Source organism: Sapajus apella, unplaced genomic scaffold (assembly GCF_009761245.1).
Source record: "Sapajus apella isolate SASKATOON/1434 unplaced genomic scaffold, GSC_monkey_1.0 scaffold207, whole genome shotgun sequence".
Taxonomy (NCBI): Eukaryota; Metazoa; Chordata; class Mammalia; order Primates; family Cebidae; genus Sapajus; species Sapajus apella.
In genome coordinates, this window is record NW_022437147.1 from 682294 (window position 1) to 710033 (window position 27740).

At 40.6% G+C, this 27740-nt stretch overlaps 1 protein-coding gene and 1 long non-coding RNA gene across 3 annotated transcripts in view; both read right to left on the reverse strand.

The window, feature by feature from the left end:
- MTPAP (mitochondrial poly(A) polymerase) overlaps window positions 1-26587 on the reverse strand; it is a 31903-nt gene extending 5316 nt beyond the window's left edge. For both annotated transcript variants that reach the window (XM_032270291.1, XM_032270290.1), the window contains exons 1-6: window positions 26377-26587; window positions 19212-19384; window positions 17653-17877; window positions 15149-15373; window positions 8487-8698; window positions 4744-4970 (exon numbers count right to left, since the gene is read on the reverse strand). In XM_032270291.1, the coding sequence (XP_032126182.1) occupies window positions 4744-4970; window positions 8487-8698; window positions 15149-15373; window positions 17653-17877; window positions 19212-19384; window positions 26377-26551 (1237 nt within the window). In that variant the 5' untranslated portion in view covers window positions 26552-26587. The remainder of the gene's footprint in view (window positions 1-4743; window positions 4971-8486; window positions 8699-15148; window positions 15374-17652; window positions 17878-19211; window positions 19385-26376) is intronic.
- Window positions 24917-26370, reverse strand: LOC116544147. The gene is made up of 2 exons (XR_004265836.1): window positions 25241-26370; window positions 24917-24975 (listed from the first exon to the last, which is right to left on the reverse strand). It is a non-coding gene; the product is annotated as an uncharacterized LOC116544147 (long non-coding RNA).
- Window positions 26588-27740: the final 1153 nt, after the last annotated feature.

Below are 27740 nucleotides of genomic sequence, written 5' to 3' on the forward strand. Positions count from 1 at the left end.
TGTGTGTGTGTGTGTGTGTGTGTGTGTGTGTGTGTGTGTGTGTGTGTATTTCTACTTAGATCCATTTTTTAGGAACCTGGGCACATGTTTTATTATGTCAAATGATTAACAGTTTGTTTTTTTGTGATGCAGTGCCAGTCACATATATTGATGCTCTTTTAGCTGCTGTGTCTTTTTTCAGGAATGAATCTTCCATTAAAGCACTAAGCACAGAAATAAATGTAACAAAAGCTGCAAAGCCAGAAAGAATGGAAAACACAAGAAAATAAAAGACATATGAGAGAAAGTAGTGGAGATTATAGAAAACACAAAGAAACAGAACAATTCAAGAGGAACCAAATATGAAAGCTTACATCATGGTCCATCTTGCTCAGTACAAACAGCCCTCAACTTTAAAATGTTCATCCAATCATTTTGAAATCTATGTAGTGAACTCCTGCTATGAACCCAATATGATGCCAGGAATAGAAGATGCAGAGATGCAAAGACAGCCAGCCCTAGAAAAGCTTGACCACATTGAGGCAGGTAGACAAAAGAACTACAACAATCTAACAGTTGTTACAATACAGATGTGTACCAAGGGCTTGGAAACCAACACAGCACTACCCCCTGGGAAGCAGAGAGCACGGCAAGAAAAGACCTAACAAATGAGATCCTGTACTGGGTTTGTCTGTCTTCTCTGGCTTAATCTTGAGGAGGTTCTCCATTGAAAAGAGGGAGCAGGGAGAAGGCCATTTCAGGCAAAAGCATGGAGCAATGAAAAAAAGCATGAAACAGATTAGGAGTGGCTCAAGCTTCCAACTGGTACACAGGAATCAATTTAAGAGAACCGGCTGAAAAGGAGGCTGATAAAGGGCCCTGCACACAATGCGAAAAAGTGTGGTCTTTATCTTAGCTTAGGTTCTAAACAGTAGTTTACAAAGTCCTCGAAGTTCTGGAAGATATTCTAGAAATTCATGCTGCCTTCTATTAATAAACAAGCAAGGAAGCAAAGTATTTTTTCTTTTAAAAAAGAACAAATTAATACTTTATTTGTACATCAAATGAGAGGTACAGCTTAGAAGAAATGAAATGATTGTACAGAAGATTCAAGTCACTTAGATGATTAAATGCAGAGTACTCAAGATGGGTTTTTTATTGTTTCAGTTTAAAATTGTTTTCTTCCTTAGGTTTTAATGTCCACCAATGTTGAACTACCGGTAAAAATTAGAAAGTAAAAAACCATGGATTTTGAAAAAAAGAAAGAAGAGGAGGAAAATGTTGATAAATTCTCCTCAAAATGATCTTCACCACATTTTTAACATACATTAATTTAAGACAAGTTATTTTATAGCAACTTCAAAAACCACGGGTGATGGAAAGCAAAAAGTGCATAAAATTTTGCTGGGCATTTATTGGCAATTCGCACCTACAATGTGCTATATGCCAAGCAGCAATTGCAAAAAATAGTCTGAAAAATTATCTTACTATATTTAAAAACTAGCACAAGAATTTAAAAACAGTTAAATTTGAGGTTTCAAGTGAAATATTAAAGAATTCCAAGCTAGTTTTTCTTGTTTTGATACCGTTAAGATGTGAACACATTTAAATTTATTTTAAAGTAGATTTGGACTAAAAACTCAACGGGTCATTTAAAATTTGTACACATATCATATTCTTTTCCTAAAATAATTAGTGGAAGCTAGGCACAGTGGCTCATGCCTATAATCCCAGCAGTTTGGGAAGCCGAGAAGGAACACTTGAGCCTAGGAATTTGAGACCAGCCTGGGCAATACAGTGAGACTCCGTCTCCACAAATTTTTTTTTTAATTAGCTGAGTGAGTGGTGGCACAAGCCTGGATATCCCAGCTACTCAGCAGGCTGAGGTGGGAGAAACACTTAAGCCTGGGAGGCAGAGGTTGTAGTGAGCCAAGACTGCACCACTGCACTCCAGCCTGCCTATAAGGCAGAGCACAGTGGCTCACGCCTGTAATCCCAACACTTTGGAAGACCAAGGTGGGTGGATCCCTTGAGCCCAGTTCAAGACCAGTATAGGAAACACAGCAAGACCCCGTTTCAACAAAAATTAAAAAATTAGCCAGGTGTGGTGGTGCATGCCTGTAGTCCTAGCTACTCAAGAGGCTGAAGTGGGAAAATTACTTGAGCCCAGGAGGTCGAGGCTATAGTGAGCTGAGATTGTGCCACTGCACTCCAGCCTGAGCAACAGAGCAAGACCCTTTCTCAAAATAGATAAATAATAAACAAGTTTTAAAAATTGGACATTTTTAAAAAAGATAATAGAAAGTTACTGAAGGACTGAAAAGGAGAATAATACTATCATACGTATTTTTGCAAATCACTCTGTTAACTAAGAATGGATTGGTGGGAAGCAAAATGAAGATAAGGGCGAAAGACAGTATAAACCTTCCCAGGCAGAGGACAACTGGGGCCTGACATGGCAGGGGTGGCAGGACTTGTAAGACCGAAGGAGGCAACCAAGATGCTTAGGAGTAGCCTACCCAATTTCGACTTTCTTCCGCTCCTCTTTTTTACACCTACTGTTTTTTAGTTTCTGAACTCCGACAGTTCCGTGATTTTTCCCCACGATGGTTTCTATAAGATTAGCAGTAAGCATCAGTGCACACAGCAGGTAGTTTAGCGGTGAAGATCTGCCCATATCTTATGTATATATCCCTTACCTCTCCACTAGATTGTGAGTTATCTGAGAACACTGTTCATAACCCCACTCCTCCAATAACACCTGATGCATAGGAAGTAATCAGTAAATACTGAATGAATGACACTAAGGGCTGAAATGAGCTCAGATATGCATGTTGCCATTTTAATTTCAAAAGTGAGATACATGACCACCACTCTACCCCACTGAAAACTTCCCATTTTCCCTTAACCTATCAAATCTAGATTTTATTTCTTTCTTTAGGCTAGTCAAGTGAAGCAGTGGGAGTGGAGACGGAACAAAGACATTTGTAACTGGTTGTGATTAGCTGTAAACACAAACTGAGCTTTTTTTCAGGTCAATTTCAAACTACATCAAACACTTACAGTGTTGACAGGAAGAGATCACTTCTAAAGTGGATAATAAGGGATGGTAGCATGGAAGAAATAATTTAATCTGGGCCGGGCGCGGTGGCTCAAGCCTGTAATCCCAGCACTTTGGGAGGCCGAGGCGGGTGGATCACGAGGTCAAGAGATCGAGACCATCCTGGTCAACATGGTGAAACCCCGTCTCTACTAAAAATACAAAAAATTAGCTGGGCATGGTGGTGCGTGCCTGTAATCCCAGCTACTCAGGAGGCTGAGGCAGGAGAATTGCCTGAACCCAGGAGGCGGAGGTTGCGGTGAGCCGAGATTGCACCATTGCACTCCAGCCTGGGTAACAAGAGCGAGACTCCGTCTCAAAAAAAAAAAAAAAAAAAAAAAAGAAATAATTTAATCTGAGAGAAAAAAAGCAGACTCCAGGCAGAAAAACAGTGTGAACAATGAGCTACGATGAAACGTTCCAAGAGTAATCACAGCACTGGCTGGAATGTGGAACACATAAAGAGAAGCAGAGAAGAGGCTGGAAAACTGGGCTGTGTCTAGAGAGCTAAAGATTTTAAACACCAAGCTATGGAAATAGTTTGAGGTCTATTCTATACGGAATAATCCCTTCTAAGGTTATTTTAAACAGGAAGATTCAAGAAAGCATTTAATTGAATTATCAGGCAGCAATTATATAAGATGGGTAGAAGACAGAGTATTTTAAATGTATGTACCCCTTAATTATCTTCCTTTTAGCATTCACAATTGCAAGATTTTATAATATAACTTCTCCAGCAGGTCTCAGCAAGTCTGAGACATAAGAATCACTTGAACCTGGGAGGCATTTATAAAATCATTCATAATACAAACTAAATAGTATGTCAAATTTAAAATAATGCACCTAAGATTGCTTATAAACTTTTAATTAAAAACACATTTAGAATCTTTGAAACATCATGAAACAGTTTTAGTATCTCTAACTCAAGTCTAAACACAGGTTCAGATTTGAAAGTCATCTCTGAGACTGTGATCCAATCAAAAGTTGTATCTGAAGAAGTTGCATCTGAAAAAGGTCATTCTAGACTTGGTCAAATGGAGGAGAAGCTCCAGCTATCTCATGACTGTGGTAAACAACCTTGCCAACTGATTCAAAGAAAACAGAACTCTCAAAAATCCTAAAGGCCCTAGCCTCCCAAATTATCTGCTCTAATGACTCTGGTAGGCTTTAAATAATAAGCTTTAAATAATAATAAGAATAATAATGGGCCGGGCACAGTGGCTCAAGCCTGTAATCCCAGCACTTTGGGAGGCCAAGGCGGGTGGATCACGAGGTCAAGAGATCGAGACCATCCTGGTCAACATGGTGAAACCCCGTCTCTACTAAAAATACAAAAAACATTAGCTGGTCATGGTGGCGCGTGCCTGTAATCCCAGCTACTCAGGAGGTTGAGGCAGGAGAATTGCCTGAACCCAGGAGGCGGAGGTTGCGGTGAGCCGAGATCGCACCATTGCACTCCAGCCTGGGTAACAACAGCGAAACTCCGTCTCAAAAAAAAAAAAAAGAATAATAATGATAAAAGGTTTAGATTCACAAGGCTTTAAAAGTCAAGACAAATTTTGTGACTAAGAGAAAAACAGACAGGGCTTTGGTAACACATGGTAATTGTATTTGCTCCTAACATCAGAAAAAGAAAATGGAGAAGTTTTTCTTTCTAGTCTTACCTGCTAGGGTTTGTAGGCAATCCAGTGTTGGAAGAATAGGGGGTGATCTTGTCTGGAGAAAAAAGATGACCATCATTGTAAGGGAGAAATTTGTAATCCATGCACCAGGAATACTGCTTGTTAGTGAATGTGCTCGAGCCCAGTATCGTACAGTGAACACCAAGGCTCTCACTCTTGAGTCTAGCGCACCATATATATAAAGGAGTTCAGAACTTGTCAAGGCAATCCTTCAAAAAATAAAAACAGAAAAATTTTCAAATCCCCAAATTATAAACCAAAGGTAAAATTAAACATATGCCAGGAAACATATCTAAACATCCTACTATATCTGAATATATTCAGAACATCATATTAGGCAATCAAAAGCATTATGAATTTGCAATATAAAATTTGGTATTAATGGTTGAATATCAAATACAATTATTACCATTAAAACATCCTCTTAATCCTCTTAAAATTGATAATTAAAATATAGGCTGGGCACGGTGGCTCAAACCTGTAATCCCAGTACTTTGGAAGGCTGAGGCGGGTAGATTACTTGAGACCAGGAGTTCAAGACCAGTGTGGCCAACATGGTGAAACCCCTTTTCTACTAAAAATACAACAAATTAGCCAGGCACGGTGGTTTGTGCCTGTAATTCCAGCTATTCAAGAGGCTGAGGCACAAGAATTGCTTGAACCCAGGAGGCAGAGGTTGCAGGGAGCTGAGATCGAGTCACTGCACTCCAGCCTGGTGACAGAATGGAAAAAAAAGAAAAAGAAAATGTAGATCTAGGGCCAGGCGTGGTACTCACACCTGTAATCCCAGCACTTTGGGAGGTCAAGGCGGGTGGATCACTTGAGGTCAGGAGATAAGACCAGCCTGGCCAACATGGTGAAACCCCATCTCTACTAAAAATAAAAAAATTAGCTGGGTGTGGTGATGCATGCCTGTAATCCTAGCTACTTGGGGGGCTGAGGCAGGAGAATAACTTGAACCCAGGAGGCGGAGGCTGCAGTCAGCTGAGGTCACGTTATTGTACTCCAGCCTGGGCAACAGAGCAAGACCCTACCTCCAAAAGAAAAGAAAGAAAATGTTATAGAACTTAGAATTTTTAAATCAAAGTTTCTAAACATGATTTTAAATAATAAGTAAAACACACAAAGCTCTTTATAATTATTAATAAATGGCTGAGCACAGTAGCTCATGCCTGTGATGTCACACACTTCAGGAAGCTGAAGCGGGCAGACGGCTTGAGCTAAGGAGTTCAAGGCCAGCCTGGGAAACATGATGAGACCTTGTCTCTACAAAAAATACAGAAGTTAGCTGAGTGTGGTGTCACACACCTTAGGCCCAGCTATTTGGGAGGCTGAGGTGGGAGAATCACCTGAGCCCAGGGAGGTCGAGGCTGCAGTGCGCCAAAATTGAGTCACTGCACTCCAGTCTTGGCAACAGAGTAAGATGTCATCTCAAACTATATATACATATACATATATACATGTACATACATATATACACACACACACACACACACACACATACATACATACATAATATTGATAAAGACAGAGAGGTGTTTGTTGGCCGGGCATGGTGGCTCACTCCTATAGTCCCAGCACTTTAGGAGGCCAAGGCAGGAGAATAGCTTGAGCCTAGGAGTTCGAGACCACCCTGGGTAACACAGTAAGACCCTGTCTCTATAAAAATAAAAAACGTATATATAAAATAAAAACAAAATTTTAAAAATTTAATTTAAAAAAGATAGGTGTGGTGGCATGCATCTGTAACCCTAGCTACTCGGGAGGCTGAGAAAGGGGGATTGTTTGAGCCCAAGAGTTCGAGGCTGCAGTGAGCTCTGATCACGCCACTGCACTTCAGCCTGGGCAACAGGGTGAGAAGCTGTCTCTAAAAAAGTAAAAACAGAATTAAATTAAATTAAAAATATTAAGTTCCTACTGATGAAAACGTGTCTTACAATTTCTCAAAGAACCAACAGAGGGCACAAAAAATAATTTAACAGCATCAAGTTAAAACTGTCTCTAAAATGGCATTTACATTTAAAAAGTTAAAAGAACAGAAGAAACAAGGCCAGGCGTGGTGGTTCACACCTGCAATCCCAGCACTTTGGCAGGCCGAGGTGGGCGGATCATCTGAGGTCAGGAGTTCAAGACCAGTCTGGCCAACATGGTGAAACCCCGTCTCTACAAAAATATAAAACTTAGCCAGGCATGATCGAGTGTGCCTGTAATCCCAGCTACTCGGGAGGCTGAGGTGGGAACTGCTTGAACCCAGCAGGCGGAGGTTGCATTGCAGTGAGCCGAGATCCTGCCACTGCACTCCAGCCTATGTGACCGTGCAAGACTATGTGTCAAAAAAAAAAAAAAATAAAGAAGAAACAGCAACTTAGAAATTCATGGTGATTATTTTATGAAAATGAAGCTAAATTAAGCTAAAAATAAATATCAAAAAGCATAAGTATCTGATATAAAGAAGATAATACAATTACAAAGATAAATGTCATTTTGTCCTATTTTACATACTATAAAGAAAATATAATGATGATAAAAAGTATAGTATATATCTTTATTTTTTATATTAAGATTTGACAAGAAATCACAGACTTTATAAGTTTGACTTGAGAGAAATCCACAAGTACTGAGGATTGGCTTGTTGGTGAACATGAGTTTAATCAAAACTGCTCTATCCTTGACTTTCTGAATCTATTTTCAGTAATGATTACTTATCTAACAAATAACTATAGAGAAATTGAACTCGTGCAATGAGAATTTAAGAAATAAACTCCCCAATTAAGAAATTTGTCCCTACTGTGGGCCAGGCTCAGTGGCTCACGCCAGTAATCCCAGAACTCTGGGAGGCGAAGATGCATGGATTACATGAGGTCAGGAGTTCGAGATCAGCCTGGCTAACAGGGTGAAATCACATCTCTCCTAAAAATACAAAAATTCACCCAGCATGATGGCACGCACCTATAATCCCAGCTACTTGGGAGGCTGAGGCACAAGAATAGCTTGAACCTGGGAAGTGGAGGTGAGCCAAGATCATGAGCTACACTGCACTCCAGCCTGGCCAATAGAGCAATACTCTGTCTCAAATAATAATAATAATAAAATAAATTTTCCCTGTTATGAATCCAGGAAAAGTCATCAGTACAAAAGTATTTATTCCCACTCCACTTGTTTTTAGCAAACAAATCACTAGGATAATACAATGTACATAGGCTGAACAAAAACCATCCAGGCTTAAGCTCTTCTGACCACTTTGGACCTAGGTAAAGAGGACATTTGTTTAGTACACAAAGTTGGCTGTATATCTAAAGGCAATTCAAAGGTCAAATTCAAGTGGTTATTTTATTTTCTAAGTATTCTTAGAAGACTTATACTATAAATAGGAATGTTTCTTTTTTAATTTTACTTTTTTTTTTGCCATCAGAAATTCATGCTAAAAGGCAGGCACCTTTCACACTACACACTACCAGGCTGCACAAGAATAATGAAATACATTTCTTCTTAGAGGTTAGATATGTGACCATTGTAACACAATATCCTAACACTATTTAGGAACACCAAATTATCAACAAGTATAATATAAAAGATTTCTTACTTTTCAATCCAAGTGTTCAAAATTTTTAAAAATTATCGTTCAAGCATGTTTAAGATTCAAAGCCACTGTTTCTGTATGAGAAGAACTACACTAATACATTAGAATATTCATATTTAAAATAATAAACAGTAAGAGATGGTACCTATTGTTCGTAGTCAAATCACACTGAAACCCAGAGGCCTGGTGTGAGAACCTCACGAGTGGACACCGAGCATTTAGTATTTTTTGCACACCCACACAACCAGGGCTGAAGTTGTCAAGGCACTCGCCTATCACAGACAGGATCTTCTGAGTTGCAATTCTTTCGGAAGGAACATTTTTCACTTGAAATTCCATCAGAAAATTTCCTGAGGTCTGAAAAATCAAAACATTTCTAAATAGGAGCTTTTGGTAAAAAACAATTTCTTAATAAACTTTTGTAAAAGGATGCTCTAAATCACTGCTGGCAAAACTCTTCATGAAATCACAGCCAAAAGCAAACTTAAAAGGTCCTCAGTTGCCTTTTGCTTCTCCAGAATACAGAGGAATACAAAGCACTAACTTGAACAATCACTGGTTTTTGTAATTAACTTATGAACTACAGTATAATACGAATCATAAAGTAATATTATGTACAGAACCACTCACTCTATACATTCAGTGAACATACACTTGCCTTTTTCTAAGTGGCCATTATAATCTATGCTATAAACCCACAGCAGTGGGGAAGTACAGGCACAAGAATAGTGTATCAGTAGAAGAAAACAGGCAGTATAAATAGGTTTGTATACAGCAATTTAATATTTAATAGTTAAGGCTGCAAATTACTAGGGGAAAATTTCTATTCAACAAATGAGTTAAGTGGCAATGAAAAACTAGATCCTTTGTTATTTATACTAAAACTCACCGGGTACGCTGGCTCACACCTATACTCCTAGAGCACTTTGGGAGGCCAAGGCAGGTGGATCACTTGAGTCGTGAGTTTGAAGCCAGCCTGACCAACATGGTGAAACCCCATCTCTACTAAAAATACAAAAAAAATTAGCCAGGTGTGGTGGCCAGTGCCTGCAATCCCAGCTACTTGGGAGGTGGAGGCAGGAGAATTGCTTGAACCCAGAAGGCAGAGATTGAGGTGAGCCAAGATCACACTACTGTACTCCAGCCTGGGCAACAGAGTGAGACTCCATTTCAAAAAAAAAATTACTAAAACTCAGTTAAATTTGCTGAGTGTTGTGGCTCACACCTGCAATCCCAGCACTTTGGGAGGCAGAAACAGGCAGATCACTTGAAGTCAGGAGTTTGAGACCAGCCTGGCCAACGGTAAAACCCTATCTCTACTAAAAATAGAGGCAGGAGAATCTCTTGAACCCGGAAGATGGAGGTTGCAGTGAGTTGAGATCACACCACTGCACTCCAGCCTGGGTGATAGAGCAAGACTCCATTTCAGAAAAAAAAACAAAACTGAAGTAAATTCAACATGGATCAAAGACTAAAATGTAAAAAGTACATCAGTAAAGTACTACAAGACAAAGAGTTAATGCTTTTACAATCAGAGTAGGAAAGGATTCTGTAAGCATAACACAAATTTAGAGAAGACACAAAAGAAGTAGTAGGATTGCATAAAAAATTAAAACCACCTTAAGGCAAAGCATATAATCACTACTAAAGAACAAAGCAAATAACACATGTCATACAAACCGGTAATTTATGACAGTTTTATGCAAATGAAAGGGGGAACCCATCACGTTCTAAAAATGGGCAAAAAAGACAAAGAAAAATTGACAGAAGAAATAAAAACGGCTAAAAGCCATAGTAAAAGTTGTGCATATTTTCTAGAAACTAAATAGAAATTAAAACAGCAATGAGATTTTTTATTTTTTAGCCCAACAAAGACAAACAGGTTGGTGACCAGAACTAATGGGTATGGGAAAACATGTATATACTGTTGACAGGAGTGTAAACAAGGGACATACTTCTTGTAGAACCCGTCCATATCTACTGAAACTTGTATAATACGTTGGCTATTAAAATGGTTAGAAATTATGTCATTCCTTGAGAGCTGCTATTAATGTCCAAAAGAAAGAAAGAAAAAAAGAAAGAAAAGAAAAGAAAGAAAGAAAGAAATTATGTCAAAGGAATATTTGCATAGGTGAACCAATTTCCAAAGATGTTCACTCACCGCAGTACTAATCATGTGGTTATACACCTTTTGGGAGTTTTATCTAGCTTAAAACAACTTTTCCTTCTTCTAGAATTCATTCCTCCCGAAGGGATGAAGGCCCCAACAATGCTTATTTACCATGGAAATCTATCCCCTTCCTTCCAGCTGAATGGATTGGGCAAGACAGCTGATCTAAGCACTGCAGGAGTGTACCCCACATTCATTTGGAGATCTCTACTGGGAACTGGTTACTGGGAACCGGAACTAAGGTTCAGAGGCAACCATGTGGCTAAAACATCTAACTCAGAAGCTTTGGGGCAGGTATATCTATATAAGCATGAAAAAGTAAAGAAAATCATTGGGGCTGGGGAGGAAGGAGTTAAGGACAGGGAGAAAGCAATAAATGAAGCAAAAATATGTAGACAGGAACAGAACACTTCCTGGGTTGTTTTGTTGTTGCTTTTGAAACAGGGTATCATAGGCTACGTGTGGCAGTTCACACCTGTAATCCCAACACTTTGAGAGGCCAAGGCAGCCAGATTACTTGAGGTCAGGAGTTTGAGACCAGCCTGGTCAACATGGTAAAACCCCATCTCTACTAAAAATACAAAAAAAAATTAGCCAGGTATGGTGGCTGTAGCCCCAGCTATTCGGGAGGCTGAGGCAGGAGAACTGCTTGAACCCTGGAGGCCTGGGTTGCAGTGAGTCGAGATCGTGCCACTATACTCCAGCCTGGGGTGACAGAGTGAGACTCAAAAAAAAGGGAGGATATCGCTCTGCCACCCAGGCTGGAGTGCAGTGGTACAAAAATAGCTCACTGTAGCCTCAACCTCCAGAGTGGCTGGAACTACAGGTACATACCACCACACCTGGCTAATTTTTTGTTTTTAGTAGAGACGTGGTCTCACCCAGCCTATGTTGCCCAGGCTGGTCTTGAATCCTGAGCTCAAGCGATCCTCCCGCCACAGCCTACCACAGTGCTGTGATACAGGCATGAAGCACCAGGCCCAGCCACTTCCTGGTTCTTGATGGTTTACACTTCTTACTTCTAGTCCTTTCCTAAGACTTCCATATTCCTGGCCCTGTGTTCTGTGATGCCTCCTCTACCTCTTTATTTAAGCTAGTTTGTGTTATTTCTGCTATGTATAATCAAAGAATATTAACTAATATATATTTGGCAATAAACAGGAGAAAAGTTCCCTGGTGGTCTAGTGCCTAGGATTTGGCACTTTCACTGAAAGAGGAGAATAAAAGACACCACCCTCATTATCTACAAAAAGACGACTGATTAAATAAACTACGATACATTCATTCAGTGGAGTATTTTGCAGCCACTGAGGACAATACAGTAGACTGAATTGCCAAGACACTACTAATGAAGAAAAAAATCAAGTTATAATTTGTATAGATAAAGTTATCATCTGTAAAGATTATCTTCTGGAGTTTTTTTCTTTTCTTTTCTTTCTTTTTTTCCCCCCAAGCATTTCTATATGTAAAGGAAAAAAATCCAGAATATATTAAATTATTCATAGGGTTATCTCTGGAGGCAGTGGAGCCATCAGAGACACTTCTGTTATATATTTCTGTATCTGTCACTTTATAATCAGAAAAAAATAGATTAAATAAATCCATTACTGTATGCAAACAATCCCCATAAACGTGGTATTTTCTCTACTGATTTGTTGTTTATTTTTATATTAAAAGGACTAAAAAATAAATTTCCTTTAAAAAATTAAAATTTCAAGACTCTTACTTAGCCAGTTTGTTATAATTTACCTCCATAACCTATTTATCTGTCCATTCTATTTTAAAATACAAACACACACAATTTATATCAGGACTAGGAATCCAAACAAAAGTAAAGACAGATGTGGGGTCAAATAAATCTCACGATGGCAAAATGAGGTCAACTGAGAAAGGAGTATTAGACTACATCAGGAGGAGTCACAGTGGACTCAATCTCGGAAGCTACAGAAGGGTTAGAATCACTCAGGAGAAAGGCAATAGAGATTTTTAAAATTAAGTACTATAAATGAGAGAATAAAATTTTTTTTTTTTTTTTTTTTTTTTTGAGACGGAGTTTTGCTCTTGTTACCCAGGCTGGAGTGCAATGGCGCGATCTCGGCTCACCGCAACCTCCGCCTCCTGAGTTCAGGCAATTCTCCTGCCTCAGCCTCCTGAGTAGCTGGGACTACAGGCACGCGCCACCATGCCCAGCTAATTTTTTGTAGTTTTAGTAGAGACGGGGTTTCACCATGTTGACCAGGATGGTCTTGATCTCTTGACCTCGTGATCCACCCGCCTCGGCCTCCCAAAGTGCTGGGATTACAGGCTTGAGCCACCGAGAATAAAATTTTTGAGGTAATGGAAATGAAAATGACAAGAAAAAATAGGTCTGAATAATGGAACTGGGTGCAGGAAACTGGCAAACTGTGAACCATGAGCAGGAGTGTGGTAGTTATTGAAGCTGCTCACTAAATGTTCTGCATCACCTTTCTGGTATTTGGAAGACCTCACGTTCTTGTCCCTTTAAGGTTTTGAAAGACCTCACGTTCTTGTCCCTTTAAGGTTAAGCAAAGTCATGTGATTTGCTTTGGCCAGTGAAATGCGATCAGAGGTTTTAAGTGTCACTTTCAGGCAGAAATTTCAGGATCTGATGCTCAGTTCTTCACTTGACACAGTAGATACATCAAGTACACACATAGGGCACTAACCAAGGACGAGTGTGTGTGCACACACACACACACAGCAGAAAATCTAGAAATAAACTATTTTAATTTCAGCTGTCATGGAAATTTTGTGTTATTTCCCCAAAAAACACAAATTTTATTTTATGATTTAGTCTTTTTATTTAGAATTATTTAAGAAAAGGGGGAGCTGAGTGCAGTGGCTCACACCTGCAATCACAGCACTTTGGGAGGCCAAGGCGAGTGCATCACTTGAAGTCAGAAGTTCAAGACCAGCCTGGCCAACATGGCGAAACCCCACCTCTATTAAAAATATAAAATTTACCCGGGCATAATGGCATGTGCCTGAAGTCCCAGGAGCACAGCTTTGGCTGGGCGCAGTGCACAGTGGTTCACCTGAGGTCAGGAGTTCAAGACCAGCCTGACCAATATGGTGAAACTCCATCTCTACTAAAATACAAAAATTTGCCAGGCATGGTGGTTCACGCCTACAGTCCCAGCTATAAGGGAGGCTGAGGCAGCAGGATTGCTTGAACCGGGGAGGCGGAGGTTGCAATGAGCCAAGATCGTGTCATTGCACTCCAGCCTAGGTGACAGAGAGACTGTCTCAAAAAAACAAAACAAAACAAAAACACATAGCCTTTTTAACAGTGTAATTAAATTAAAGCGCTCCTTATATTATTTGGGAGGATGGAGGAGATACTGGTTAACTTTACCTTGTTAGGCATGCATGTTAGAGAGAACATAATGGATGAAATAATATCCAAATTTGCAAGAGAAAAAAAGGGGTAAAGAGGAAGTGCAGGAATAAAGTAGGAGTAATCCAATAAAAGGAAGAAAGAAAGTGAAAAGCTACAGGGCACGACAGCTCATGCCTGTAATCCCAGCACTGTAAGAAGCTGAGGGGGGTGGATCACCTGAGGTCAGGAGTTTGAAACCAGCCTGACCAATGAAGTGAAATCCCATCTCTACTAAAAAAAATACAAAAATCCGCTGGGCATGGTAGCGCGCCTGTAATCCCAGCTATTCAGGAGGCTGAGGCAGGGGAATCACTTGAACCTGGGAGGCGGAAGTAGCAGTGAGCAAAGATTGTACCACTGGATTCCAACCTGGGCAACAGAGCAAGACTCCACCTCAGTCAGAGTAAAAAGCAAAGAAAATGCACAGAAAATAGGAAATAAAAAAATAAAACAGGAAAAATAAGTCCAAGAATGATCAGAGTAACAATAAACATATTGAACTCAAAGACTGACAGACTGGGGTAAAAGCATACTGCTGTTTATAAGAGATACACCCAAAATAAAGCAACATATATAAAGGCTGAAAATAAACAGAAGACATGTGAGACAAATAAGAAGCAGCCATATTAACAAATAAAATAGAACTTAAGAAGAAAGCATTTATAGAGATGAAAACAGCATGTATGAGGGACATAATCTAATAATAAAGCAATCCAACAAGTAAATATAATAATCATATACCTATATGTAGCTAATATAGCCTTTGGATAAAACAAAAATCAAAAGCATTTTTAAGAAAAGTTAACAAAACCAAGAATCATGAGATGTAAAAATATTTCAGTAATTAGATCGCAAAGTTTAAAAGAAAAAATTAGTTAAGATACATAATTTGAATAACACAACAGGCAACTCTAACCTAACTGAAAAGCTTCTGAACCCTTGAGAAGAATAACTATTTTATTGCATATGTACAGAATATTCACAAAAATTATCACATAGAACAATACAAAGAAAGACTTTACAATTCCTTTTTTTCTTTAATTTTTTTTTTTCTTTTTTGACCTACCATCTCAGCTGGATACAATTCCAAAGAATCAATAACAAATATACCTTATTCTTTAACCATAATGTTTAATAAATTTAGAAATCAACAGTTATAATTTTTTAAGTTCAAAGATTTTCCTTTTCTACTTTCTTAACTTTAAATGATTACAGTGGTCAAAAGAAATAGACTTACCTTGTTAGTGCTAAGGTTTCTGGTTTCATTGAGATCCAAAAACATGTCCAAGTCACATCCTAACTTCCCAAAAGTATTCACTGAGGAGCCAAAGGGTCTGACTACGCAGTCCGGGAAATAAGCGGCTGCTATGTCTTCAATAAGAGAACAGGTGAGATATCGGAGCTTAGTGTTCTCCTCTGTTAGCTGGAACTCCTTCAAGAGAGCGTTCAGCTGATCATCAACCTAGCTGGCCAAAACAAAACAACAAAAGATAGAAAACGTACAGGTCATATAAAAGAGTTACCATTTTACTTCAAAAGATTTGGTAGCTTTGGAGACCTACCTTAGAAATATGCAAGGCCGGGTGCGGCGGCTCACACCCGTAATCCCAGCACTTTGGGAGGCTGAGGGGGGCGGATCACTTGAGTTCGGGAGTTGGAGACCATCCTGACCAACATGGAGAAACCCCATCTCTACTAAAAATACAAAATTAGCCAGGCATGGTAGAGGGCACCTGTGATGTCAGCTATCCGGAAGGCTGCGGCAGGAGAATCGCTTGAACCCAGGAGGCAGTGGTTGCAGTGAGCTAAGATCACGCCATTGCACTCCAGTCTGGGCAACAAGAGCAAAACTTTGTCCCCCCCCCCAAAAAAAAAAGAAAGAAAAGAAAAAAGAAATATGCAATATTTTTTTGTTCAGTCTTAAAAGTGGATTAAAAAAAATACTCTTTAAAAAGCACTGAGGAGGCCGGTGGGTATGGTGGCTCATGCCTGCAATCCCAGTACTTTGGGAGGCCTAGGCGGGAGGATCACATGAGGCCAGTAGTTTGAGACCAGCCTGAGCAACACAGCAAGACCTCATCTCTATTTCGTTAAGAAATAAATTATATAATATTTAAAAATTTTCAAAAGCTCTGAGGAACGCCACTAGCAAAATAAAAGTTGGCTAGAATTAAAACTTTGTAAGCAATGAGTATAAAGTATTGTTTTAGGAAAATGAAGGTACTAGCACACCCCAGAAGAGGTCAGAACAACCACACAGTAGACATCTTAAACCCAAGGGGATGAAAGACCAATGTTAAAGGGCAAGGAAACTAGAAACACTTAAGTAATGAAGGCCCAGCACCTCTCAGTTTCTCAGAATAACAATCCTGTCTATTCGCTAGAAGACTGGCATTAAAATGATACCACACTGAAACTGTGAAAAGTATCTGAAATGAAAAAAAAAAAAAAAAAAAAAAAAAAACACCATAGCTTCAAATGCTCTTATTTGAAACTAACACTGAAAATATCAACTGGCTAGGCACAGTGGCTCACACCTGTAATCCCTTTGGAGGCCGAGGTGGGAAGATCGCTTGAGCTCAGGGGTTTGAGACCAGCCTGGGCAACATAACAAAACCCTGGCTCTAATAAAAATACACAAAAACTAGCTGGGCATGGTGGCATGCATATCTAGTCCCAGCTACTCAGGAAGCTGAGGTGGGAGGGTCACTTGAGTCCAGGAGTTTGAGGCTACAGTGAGCTGAGATTGCACGGCTGCACTCCAGACTGGGTGATAGAACAAGACTCTGTCTCAAAAAAAATAAAATAAAATAACTGAACTAAGCATTCAACTCAAAAATAATAAAAGAGGCCAGGCTTGGTGGCTCACACGTGTAATCCCAGCACTTTGGGAGGCCGAGGAGGATGGATCATGTGAGGTCAGGAGTTCGAGACCAGCCTGGCCAACATGGTGAAACCCTGTCTCTGCTAAAAATACAAAAAATTAGCCGGGTGTGGTTCCTGCTGCCTATAATTCCTGCTACTTGGGAGGTTGAGGCAGGAGAATCCCTTGAACCTGGGAGGCTGAGGCTGCAGTAAGCCGAGATCGTGCCACTGCACTCCAGCCTGGGCGACACAGCCAGACTCCGTCTCAAAAAAAAAAAAAAAAAAAAGATAATCTCAAATGTCAAAACTCAACATCTGCTAAATGCTCATTGTGTTGAGCATGATGATATTCTTTATATTGTTTTTATTTATTTATTTATTTATTTTGAGACAGAGTTTTGCCCTTCTTACCCAGGCTGGAGTACAGTGCTATCTCGGCTCACAGCAACCTCCGCCTCCTGGGTCAAGCAATTCTCCCGCCTCAGCCTCCTGAGTAGTTAGGATAACAGGCATGCGACACTACGCCTGACTAGTTTTGTATTTCTAGTAGAGACAAGGTTTCTCCATGCTGATCAGGCTGATCTCAGACTCCCAACCTCAGGTTATCTGCCTCAGCCTCTCAAAGTGCTGGGATTACAGGTGTGAGCCACTGCGCCCAGCCTTGATGACATTCTTAGAAAGCTAGAAATAGAAAAAACTTTCCTTCATCACATTATGCATCCATCCCACCACCCCTCTCCATAACTCTTTTCACCTTTTAAAACTGAAGATCTATATCCGTTAAACAGTAATGTAGCTTAAATATTTTACAGGAATCCTTATCATACATTAAAAAAATACATATTCCTAAAAGTTGAAGTATACCTAAAAACTTACACTTTCTGCATCACAAAGTACTTCAAAAAGCTTCTTGCTTGAAGGTGGCAACTGATTACTCATCTGCACACACGACCGTTCAGAAGTCTGGTTTTTCAACTTCAGATTGAAGAAACGTGATCTGAATGGAATTGCCACCTCCATGCCCTTGCTTGGAGCATGAGTCTCATTCTGCAGTGAACGTACACTTTCCTTCTGGCAAAATTCTACGACAGCATAGAGACCCTATACCAAAAATATATGAAAAAACCGAACACATTTCACAAAATATCTAACATATTTTAGGTCATATTTTTTTTTTTTTTTTTTTTTTAGAAAGGGAGTTGCGCTTTTTTTGCCGGCTGGGGTGCAATGGCGCGGTCTCGGCTCACCGCAACCTCCACCTCCTGGGTTCAGGCAATTCTCCTGCCTCAGCCTCCTGAGTAGCTGGGATTACAGGCACACGCCACCACGCCCAGCTGATTTTTTGTATTTTTAGTAGAGACGGGGTTTTACCATGTTGACCAGGATGGTCTCGATCTCTTGACCTCGTGATCCACCCGCCTCGGCCTCCCAAAGTGCTGGGATTACAGGCGTGAGCCACCGCGCCCGGCCCAGCTCATATTTTAAAACAATGATCATGCTACAAAATATCAAGCTTTTAAAATTTACAAATGATATGATCCTAACACAGCATTATTTTTACCCATTTTAAGTAGATTAAGAAAAGGAGGAACAATGGGCTGGGCGAGGTGGCTCATGCTTGCAATCCCAGCACTTTGGGAGGCCGAGGTGGACAGATCACCTGAGGACTGGAGTTCAAGACCAACCTGGCCAACATGGTAAAACATCGTCTCTACTAAAAATACAAAAATTAGCCAGGCATGGTGGTGGGTGTCTGTAATGCTATTTGGGAAGCTGAGGCAGGAGAACTGCTTGAACCTGGGAGACGGAGGTTGTAGTGAGCCAAGATCACACCTCTGCACTCTAGCCCGGGTGACAGGGTGAGACTCCGTCTCAAAAAAAAAAAAAAAAAAAGAAAAAGAACACCGGAAAACGATGCTAGACAAGAAAAGCTGAAAAGAATGCCAAAGCAGAAAAATAAAAAATCCAAAGGCAAAACAAAGATCCCCTCCCACTGGCTTCATCTCCAAATTAAAGGGACTATCTAAAGTATTCAAGCTGGGTGCAGTGGTGCAGGACTCTAGTCCCGGCTACTCCAGGGGCAGGAGGATCACCTGAGCCTAGGAGTCGAGGTTGTAGTGCACTATGATGGTACCTGCGAATAGTCTGTGCTCCAACATGGGCAACATAGTGGACCCTGTCTCTTAAAAAATAAAATTAAGCATTCAAATAACAAAATCAGTCATAAACGACTTACAATCCTAAAATACTGCTCTAAGAATTTCCATTCTCATATCAAAAACAAAACTCATTAAAGAAATCTAGATAAGGAAGAAGCGGTACGGCAAAGAAAACCTAACCACCATACTGCAAAAGGCAAAAGAAGAAACAACTAAAGGAGACCGCTACCCCTGAAAAGTCTAAACGTTAAGTTAGACTGTTTTCCAAATACTCACAAAGCTTTCATAGAAGAAATGATTATTAATAGGTCCATGTTGGGATAAATATTTAAGAAACTTTTTTTCACTGATTTTCTCTGGGCAATGTATTAAAACAGTCCGTTGTGCCTGTTCTCGTCTTTCATTTTGCATCTCAGAGAATCTCTTTTTGGGAATCTTGTCTTCAAAGCCTATGAATGAGACAAAAACATTTCCACCACACACACAAAATTTTAAAAAATATTTTGATAAGGTGTTCAAAGACTTTATACATGACTAAAAACAACTTTACCTAATTTATTATTTTCTTCTCTTCCTCTATAAGTGTTAAACTATACTGCAGGGGTCCCCCCATTACCCAGGGGTTATGTTCCACGACACCCATAAATGTCTAAAATCCTCAGATACTACCAAGCCCTATACATACAATGTTTTATTTTACATGTATACAGCTATGATGAAGTTTAATTTATAAATTAGGCACAATAAGAGATTAATAACAATGGTCTGGGCACGGTGGCTCATGCCTGTAATCCCAGCACTTTGGGAGGCTGAGATGGGTAGATTACTTGAGGTCAGGAGTTCGAGACCAGCCTGGCCAACACGGTGAAACCTCATCTGCACTAAAAATTTAAAAATTAGCCAGATGTGCTGCCACGCACCTGTAGTCCCAGCTACTCAGGAGGCTGAGATAGGAGAATCACTTGAAACCAGGAGGCAGACTTGCAGTGAGCCAAGATTGCGCCACTGTACTCTGGCCTGGGTGATAGAGCAAGACTCCATCTCAAAACACAAAAACAAAAACAAAAACAAAAACAAAAAAAACCCCTTAACAAAATTCTGAAGAAACAGAACAGAAAATGTAAGTGATATATAGAAATCAGCAGAAACTTTTAGCCTCATTTTCTTCCAAAAGGCTATAAAGCTGATGGATAAAGGAAATACTCCATACACAAGATTTTACTATCTTTTTTTTTTTTTTTTTTTTTTTTTTAATTTAAGAGACAAGGTATCCCTCTGTTACCCAGGCTAGAGTGTGGTGGCACAATCCCAGCTCACTGCAGTCTCTGCCTCCCAGGCTTAAGTGACTATCATGCCTCAACCTCCCTAGTAACAGGGATTACAGGCATATGTCACTCCTGTCCAGCTAATTTTTATATGTTTTATAGAGGCAGGGTTTTACCATGTTGGTCAGGCTGGTCTCGAACTCCTGACCTCAAGCAATCCTCCCTCCTTGGCCTCTCAAAGTGCCGGAATTACAAGCATGAAGCCACCATGCCCAGCCTGAAAACACAGCTTTTAACTATGTGCCTTCACCTCCATTCCCAATGACAATTCTTTAACATTAATTTCTTATTTCAGGCCTCTATCACAATAATCTGACTCTAAAATTAGTCTCATTTACTCTAGTTTTGTTTTTCTGAAGCTATCCTCCACATAGCTGCCAAAGTATTCTTTATAAAATGGTCTTTGTGGCAGGGCATGGTGGCTCACACCTGTAATCCCAGCACTTTGGGAGGCGGAGGTGGGTTGATCACGAGGTCAGGAGATCAATATCATCAGGGCCAACATGGTGAAACCCAGTCTCTACTAAAAATACAAAAAAATTAGCTGGGTGTGGCAGTGCATGCCTATAATCCCAGCTACTTGGGAAGCTGAGGCAGGAGAATTGCTTGAACCCAGGAGGTGGAGACTGTAGTGAGCCGAGATGGCGCCACTGCACTCCAGCCTGGGCAACAGTGTGAGCCTCCCTCTCAAAAAAAAAAAAAAAAGGTCTTTTGTTTTTAAGTCTTACTCTTTGACTTCCCTGCTTAAATCCTTTAATAGCTTCCCCAGTGCCTTTAAGGTCACATCTAAACTCCATAGCCTGGGTATAAAGTGCTTGCACCATGTCCCAACCCCCTCTTTCATGTCAGGTATACCATTTCTTTCTGCTACACTTTTCACATATGGTACTCTACACACACAATACTATCACATACTATGAACTATCTGTCTTCTTTCTTCTGGTTGGAATCCCACCTTCTCATTTTCTGTCTGGCAAACTCTCATTCATCCTCCAAATCTTGCTTAGGTCTATAAAAACTTCTGACTCTTCATGGTAGAATCTTTTCCACCTCTTTATTACCTAATTTTAACAACTATGAAAGGATGTAATTCATAGCGTTATATTTATTTATTTAACAATACGGAAGAATACCTCCTTCTTCTTCTTTTTTTTTTTTTTTTTTAGAGACAAGGTCTACCTCTGTCACCCAGGCTGGAGTGCAGTGGCACAATCCCAGCTCACTCCAATCTCTGCCTCCCAGGTTATGGCAATATGGAAGAAGAAGACCTTCCATCAAATGGAAAAGTCTCTGTCCTCAATATGGAAGAAGGTATTCTTCCATTTGATCTCAGTCTACTGACCGTCCCTCCTCCAAGTGGTCCTTATATCCTTCTCTTATGCTATAGGCTCTGCCTAGACCATCTTACAATTTTTTCAGTTGTGACTGCCACCTACACACTCTTGTTTCTGACTTTTACTGAGTCGAAACTGATATCCAACTGCTTGTTGCAAAAGTAAAGTCAAACAGTGTAGAATTTTCTTTTTTCCTTTTCTTTTTAATTTTTGAGACAGTCTCACTCTGTCGCCCAGGCTGGATTGCAGTGATGTGATCTTGGCTCACCACAATCTCTGCCTCCAGGGTTCAAGCGATTCTCCTGTTTCAGCCTCCCGAGTAGCTGGGATTACAGGCACATGCCACTGTGCCAAGCTAATTTTTGTATTTTTAGTAGAGACGGGGTCTCACCATGTTGGCCAAGCTGGTCTTGAACTCCTGACCTCAGGTGATCTACCTGCCTTGGCCTCCCAAAGTGCTGGGATTACAAGCATGAGCCATGGCATCCAGCCCAAATAGTGTAGAATTTTCTAAAGTAGAAGCATAAGTTTTCCCCAAGTCCTCTTACCCTAACAGCGAACCATTAAGTTGTGTTACTTATCTTTTCAGACATTTTCAAGGCATATGTAAACATATACATATAAACATCTTTTACACAACTGAAATTTACTGAAATCTTACTATATATTCTATTCTGCAACATGCTGTAAGACATTTAATGCACTGGAGACATCTTTCCATATCAGTACATACATATTTATTTCTTTCAAAATATACACTCTTAAATATATCATAGTTCAGCCAAATCTTTATTGATAAATATTTAGGTGGTTTACCACTTTTCACTATTACAAACCATATTGCAATGTTATCTGTACGCAATGTCTTTGCACATTTATGCAAATATATCCTGCAGGTGGATGGCAGGCAAACAACAGCGATTACATTTGAGAACGAGATAGAAAAGTTTGATTGAAAAAATGGAGCAATGTGCTTGAGAAGATGAAAAAGGCAAATCTAAAGACCTGAGCAACAGTAGGTTCAGAATGATGTAGAGATGATGACAAAGTTGTGAAGGCGGGAACAAAACGTTGAGGTAATTTATAGCCTCACCAAAGGTTTATCAAATCTATAAATAACAAAATTAAGAGGAAGAACTAATAAGGGCTAATATTTTGTGACAGACTGAAATGTGCAACGGTCTTAAAATACAATATGGTAAACACAAATTAACATTAAAAAATGACTGAATAGGCCGGCGTGGTGGCTCATGCCAGTAATCCCAGCACTCTGGGAGGCAGAGGAGGGTGGATCGTTTGAGGTTAGGAGTTTGAGACCAGCCTGGCCAACATGGTGAAACCCCATCTCTATTAAAAATACAAAAAATTAGCCAGGTGTGGTAACATGTCCCTGTAATCCCAGTTACTCAGGAGGCCAAGGCGGGAGAATCGCTTGAACCTGGGAGGCAGAGGTTGCAATGAGCCAAGATCTCGCCACTGCACTCCAGCCTGGGCAACAGAGAGACTCTCAAAAAAAAAAAAAAAAAAAAGGAAAAAGACTGAATACTATCTTTCATTTAGAATTAAAAACAAAATAAAGATGCATGCACATGATGGGGGAAAAATTAACCTGGCACAGTTTTATAAAAGAGGCCTGAACTGTTTTGCTATGAATACATTTAGAGGGTAAAAAAGAAAAAAAAGAAATAAAAAAAAAGAAAAATTGAAAATAAAAGAGGCCCGAAAGTTTGATTTGATGCAACTTGAAATGCATCAAAGGAATGTCTTAACTTCTGGACTAAGGATAGGAAGAGACTGAATACATACATAAAACCTCGAGCATTTTTAAGACAAATGTTTTTAAAAATCCAAATTTAAGGGGTAATAGCACTTCTTTGCTACTTCCTAATCAGGCCACATAGAGAGTATATGTTCTGCTCTGGATGTAATGGATATGAAGGATATTAATGAGCCAGAGTGCATCCAGAGAGGAATAACAGAAAGTCTAGAAACTCTAATATACAATTATTACAGAAAAAGAGGGAATTTACAGCCTGAAAAAAATAAAAATAAAACAACAAACTAGTGAGAACCTGAGAGCTGAGCACTGCCTTTAAACATAATATAGCACCTTCTCTTAATAGCTTTCCAAGCACTGTCACATACACACTCCTCTGAATTTCACAATAACCTTTTAAGATAGATAAGGTAGTTCTATCTTTAAAGATAGCCCCACCTTGACTGCTGGCATCGAAACAGCAGCTAAACCTTGTTCAGGTAACAGTTCTGGTAATACTAGCACACTCTTTGTTCCGTTAACAGCACACCCCTGCTAGTAAAAAACCACTCTATGTGGTTGTGATGAAACTGTCACACTTACCCCCACCCCATGAGATAGGGATTATCAGACTATTTTGGATACCTCCTCTTCATCCAAAGGGTTGGCATGTGATCAATCAGAAGCCCGAACATGTGAACATCAAGCTGCTGGTGATGATCACCCCCACCATCGTCATCCCATGTAGAAAAGTCTGAGATTATAAGGCCGCTAAACAATAGCTAAGGAAAATGAAAATATCTCACACTGACCATGTCAATCCAATTGACCTTAAAGTATGATATATGTCTCTTTCTGGAGTTTGGTTACATAGATTGGTATAGTCTCCCTTTTCTACTTAAACTATTTTGAGTTAGTTTCTGTTACCTGTATCAGAAAGAATCCTGAATAATACAGTACACACCCTTGTTCTCTTTCTACTACAGCTCTTTCCACTACTCACACGAAAGCTATGTCAAAACTAAGACCAATGAGGAAATGGGAAATTAGCAGATTTTAACTCACTATAAATATTTTTCAACCATTAGAGCCTGACCAAAAATGGAATTGACTGATTTATGAAACAATGTTCCTTATTGCTATAAACTGTTACTAGGAATGTTTTGGTAATGAATCCTCACACTGAAAGAAAAACTGAATTGGATATTTCTCAAGTTCCTTCCAATTATAAAATTATACACTTCTAGGTGAGTATAAGGTGTAGTTATCTGCTCTTTTTTAAAATGGTGAAGACATCCAAATGAGATTTTTGTTATTTGTTATGTCCCACAAGAATCCCTGAATATTCGGTCATGTTTTCCTAATGATATAAAATGAAACATTTCCTTAAAAAAGAAAAATATCAAAGCTATAGTAAATGAAGAGTATAGCCCTGGAATTAGAAGTGGGTTTTATTGGCCGTGGGTGCAGTGAGCCGAGATTGTGCCATTGCACTCCAGCCTGGGCAACAGAGCAAGACTCTGTCCCGAGGGAAAAAAAACAAAACAAAACAGTTTTACTCTTTTCGCCGCTGAATACTTGAGTTTAGCTTGAACTATTCAAGCTACCCTTGGACTACCCTGTTTCTTTCTCTTTTTTCTTTTTTTTTTTTTTGAGACGGAGTTTCGCTCTTGTTACCCAGGCTGGAGTGCAATGGTGCGATCTCGGCTCACCGCAACCTCCGCCTCCTGGGTTCAGGCAATTCTCCTGCCTCAGCCTCCTGAGTAGTTTGGATTACCGGCACGTGCCACCATGCCCAACTGATTTTTTGTATTTTTAGTAGAGACGGAGTTTCACCAGGTTGACCAGGATGGTCTCGATCTCTTGACCTCGTGATCCGCCCGGCCCTACCCTGTTTCTTAATCTATAAGATGGAGTAATAGTATTTCCTTCCACACCTATGCCGCAGGGTTGTTTCATGTCTCAAAGGGTATATGAACACACTCTCAAATTTAAACTCTTATAGAAACGTTAAATTACAATAGCTTTTTTTTTGGCAGAATCCTTAAATTTTCAGTGTTACTTAGAAATTTTCAACAGACGCAGCTTCCACTAAATACAATCCAATCAATAGTTCAATAAAATATTATATAAATAAGATTTCTCACTGCGTGTCAATATGTCTTTTTTACAATCTGATAGAGACAGCAGCTTATTTTAGGGAAAAATAGCTCCAAGGAATCGTAGAAACCAATACATTTTGTTTGATTATTTGACTAAATGTCTAAATTAATTGAGCTAGTGACGTTGCCCAAGTTATTTAGCTCTTTGAGCCTTTTTCTCCATCTGTAAAATGGACACAGTGATACATTTCTTGCAATATTGTTTTAAGAACTGTAAATACCATATATAAGCTCTTGAGTCAGAAAAGAGATAACAGTGGCGTCTCAACAAACAAAAGAAGCATATAAATGTAGAACGAACGCGGGACAATAGCCTGTAGCAGTGAATGCAAATCTGTTACCAGACTGATTTGGTTCAAAATGGCCAAAAAGAATAAAGTAAACGGCAGTAAATTTCACAGGCAGAACCGTACGTCTAGGAACCAAGAATCCTCGTCATTCACCAGGCTACACTATGCTCGGCTCCAGCAACAACTTAATGTATCAAAATCAGAAAGATACGTAAATGATGAAGCGGCTGGCTCAGGTATGTGGCATCACTATCATTGGGAACACTGTTTAGTCAAACTGTAAAGTGTCAGCAAGCAGGACTCCCGGAAAAAGTCTAAACAATTCCATTACTGTACACAGGGGTCGCCCCCGAAGAAACGTCACACATCTCACTTCTGCCTCAGCAACGGCGGTGACCCTGGGTACCCCTAGTGAGATCAGAGGAGAGGACAGGACACAGTCCCACCCTCTTGCCAAAGGGTCCACGGCCGTTTCCACAGACCACGCGTTCGCCCGGGATCCCAGACTCTTCCCCCTTCCCTCGTCCACTATGGGACGGGGCTAGAGAGCAAACCGAGACCACAGCGCCATCACCTGTCTCCACGCTCCCCGAAGGCTGCTCGTCTCTCCTGAGGTCTTCGGCCACAGTTCCTGGGCAACTCAGGAGCCTGAGGACAGGCCGCTGGACCCGACTTCTTCTCTGGGCATATAAGTGCAAACGGGTCAAGAGACCCACTCCGGGAACCGCCATTGTTAAAAAACGGCACATGCGCCAAGATGAAAGGTCAGCGCACTTCCGCGCATGCGCCCGGGGCAGAAGAAATGGGAAGCCTCGAGGGTCAAACTAGGCGAAAGAAGTTCGCTTTTAGAAGAAATCGAGGCCGAAATGGCCGAACTTTCAGACACGGTTTACTTCCACAGTCATACAGTTTTCCAGATGAAAATCTCCATACAAGGAGCGCGCCACCTACTCTTGCAAATAGCGTCATGAAAATAGAGCCAGAGCCCAGGCGCAGTGGCTCACGCCTGTAATCCCACCACTTTGGGAGGCCGAGGCCGGTGGATCACCTGAAGTCGGGCGTTCGAGACCAGCCTGGCCAACATGGGGAAACCTTGTCTCTACTTAAAAATACAAAAAAATTAGCTGGACGTGGTGACACACGCCTGTAATTCCAACTACGCGGGAGGCTGAGGCACGGGAATCACTTGAACCCGGGAGGCGGAGGCTGCAGTGAGCCGACATGGAGCCACTGCACTCCAGCCTGAACAACCGACAGAGCATGACCTTGTCTCTTAAAAAAAAAAGTTGTAATAATGGAAAGGTCTTTAACCTCTGAAAGGGGCACCAGGAGCAGGCAGGGCATCATCTTCTTCCTTGAACCATATGAGGACATTTTACAACCTCTGCCAAGATGCCCCATTCAAATTAAAATTAAAGTGGTTTTGCCAGCCCCTCCTCCAGGTGAGAAGAGCATACTTCATCTAAAGCCATAGGAAAGGCATTGGAGAGGTCTGGTTCAGTCTTCTCATTTTGGACATGAGACAGCGGGGCACAGATCAGACAGGGACTGGCCACAGGTCACACCTGGGGAGTGGCAGCTTAAAGTCAGAGCCCTGCCCTTGATTCAAAGCTCTTCCTCAGGGCCTATGTCGTAAGCGGTGGTCCTTGCTCTGGTGTCTGGGAAAGGGACATACGGAACAGTGCAAAGAAACCTGCGACTGAAGGCAGCCTCCCAGGGAACACACCGCTCCTCCCGGCCGCCCCCTCCTCGCCTTGACCCAGCGCTTTTCTGCCTCACCCGTCTGGTCCGTTCTGGACTGGAGGCTCAAGGTGGTAAAACCACCAACTCTGTGTGGTGTGTGTGTGTGTGTGTGTGTGTGTGGTGTGTGTGGTGTGTGTGGTGTGTGTGGTGTGTGTGTGTGTGGGGGGGGGGTGTGTGTGTGGTGTGTGTGTGTGG